The 2,003-nt window shown below is 61.6% G+C and overlaps 1 protein-coding gene across 1 annotated transcript; it reads left to right on the top strand.

Annotated features, from left to right (window-relative positions):
* Positions 1–440: 440 nt before the first annotated feature.
* Positions 441–1,530, top strand: LOC116982864 (zinc finger protein 135-like; the record flags this gene model as incomplete). Its single annotated transcript, XM_033036398.1, has 1 exon — positions 441–1,530. A coding segment is annotated over one exon (1,005 nt), but the record flags the coding sequence as incomplete, so codon positions are not given.
* Between the last annotated feature and the right edge of the window lie 473 nt (positions 1,531–2,003).

Below are 2,003 nucleotides of genomic sequence, written 5' to 3'. Positions count from 1 at the left end.
TGCCCATGTTCCCCACAAACGCCGGCGGGGCAGTTCCGGCAGTCCGCACCGTGACGTCAGGGCGCCAGTCATGTGTGTGGCGGGGCTACGTCAAGGTGTAGGGCATCCCCCCCCCTCTTCCGCACTCCAGCCCCTCCTCTCCATCGCCCCCCTCCCCCTCACACCCTCCTCTCCATTCCACTTCACTTCCCTGCCCCCACTCTCACCCCCTGCCTTCCCCTCCCCCTCAAGGACTATTAATGTTCACGCAGTAGTAATGTCCTGATTGCCAACTTGTTGACCCTCTGTGCTCCCCTCCTGCAGGGTTTAGGAGCCGTTGCTGTGGACGGAGAGACGGGGACGTGAGCGACCATTGAGGGTGCCAGTGAGCCCCCACTCCCTCTGCTCAGTGTGCGGGCTGAGCTTCGGTGGAGGACCACATGACGGGGCACAACAAGGAGAAGCGTTATGAATGCGACGTCTGTGGCAAGGCCTGGCGGCTGCCGAGCAAGCTGGAGACCCACCGGCGGGTGCACACGGGAGAACGCCCCTTCGACTGCTCGGAGTGCGGCAAGAACTTCACCAGCTACGATAACCTGCGGCACCACAACCGCGTGCACTCTGGCGAGAGGCCCTTCACCTGCTCTGACTGCGGCAAGAGCTTCAAGACGGCGAATCACCTGAAGATCCACCAGCGGGTGCACACGGGTGAAAAGCCCTATGGCTGCTCCACCTGCGGAAAGAGCTTTGCCCAGTTATCGGGGCTGCGGGAGCACCGGCGGGTGCACAGCAGTGAGCGGCCCTTCACCTGCTCAGACTGCGGCAAAGACTTCAAGTCGTCCACGGTCCTGAAGGTGCACCGGCGCGTGCACACCGGGGAGCGTCCCTACACCTGCAGCGACTGCGGCAAGGGCTTCATCCGCTCGAGCTACCTGCTGGAGCACCAGCACATCCACACCGGCGAGCGCCCCTACACCTGCACCCAGTGTGGCAAGGGCTTCACCAACTCCAGCAACCTGCTGGTGCACCAGCGCACCCACACCGGCGAGCGACCCTACACCTGCAGTGAATGCGGCAAGGGCTTCACCCAGTCCAATCACCTGCTGTCCCACCAGCACACCCACACCGGCGATCGCCCCTACACTTGCACCCACACCAGCAAACGCCCCTACACCTCCGGCAAGAGGCCCTTCGGCTGCTCCGACTGCAGCAAAGGCTTCAAGACGGCGCAGGTCCTGAAGATCCACCAGCGGGTGCACACGTGTGAGAAGCCCTATGGCTGCTCCACCTGTGGCAAAAGCTTTGCCCAGATGTCAGGACTATGGCAGCACCGGCGGGTGCACAGCAATGAGCGACCCTTTACCTGCTCCGACTGTGGCAAAGGGTTCAAGTCATCAACGCACCTGAAGCAACACAGGCGGGTGCACGGCAGCGACCGTCCCTTCCCCAGCCCGGTGTGTGGATAGCGCTTTCCCGTGGCCTCCCACACCCTGTCTCACCAGCGTGTGCACACCAGTGGCCAGGCCTACGACTGCCCGTACTGCAGTGAGGAGTTTGACAGCTCGCGGGGGTTGCGGCAGCCGACGAGCAGCTGCTCCCACTGTGGCAAGCAGTTCAAGAGAGCACAGGGGCTGCGGTGGCACCAGCGGATACACACCAGAGAGAGACCCTTTGTGTGCGTTGTGTGTGGCAAGGGTTTCACCCGCATGTCCAGCCTGTGGCAGCACCGGCGTACCCACAGTGATGAGCGGGTCGGCGAGTCCACACCGGCCAGCGCCCCTTCACCTGCCCGTTCTGTGGCAACGCCTTTGCCCAATCCTCCAGCCTGCTGGCACACCACCAGGTGAATAGGCGCTGTTTAGATAAACACAAAAATGCTGGAAGGAATGGGCAAATTTCGGATCTCATCAGTCTCATCCAGAAGTGTCACTCATTCCTTCTCTCCAGAGATGTTGCCTGACCGACTGTTACTCCAGCATTTTGTGTCCTTTTTTTGTAAACCAGCATCTGCAGTTCCTTGGTTT

The sequence above is a fragment of the Amblyraja radiata genome, chromosome 1 (genome assembly GCF_010909765.2).
Source record: "Amblyraja radiata isolate CabotCenter1 chromosome 1, sAmbRad1.1.pri, whole genome shotgun sequence".
Lineage (NCBI taxonomy): Eukaryota > Metazoa > Chordata > Chondrichthyes > Rajiformes > Rajidae > Amblyraja > Amblyraja radiata.
Note: the sequence above shows the minus strand (reverse complement) of the source record. Positions and strands in the feature narration are given on the sequence as shown.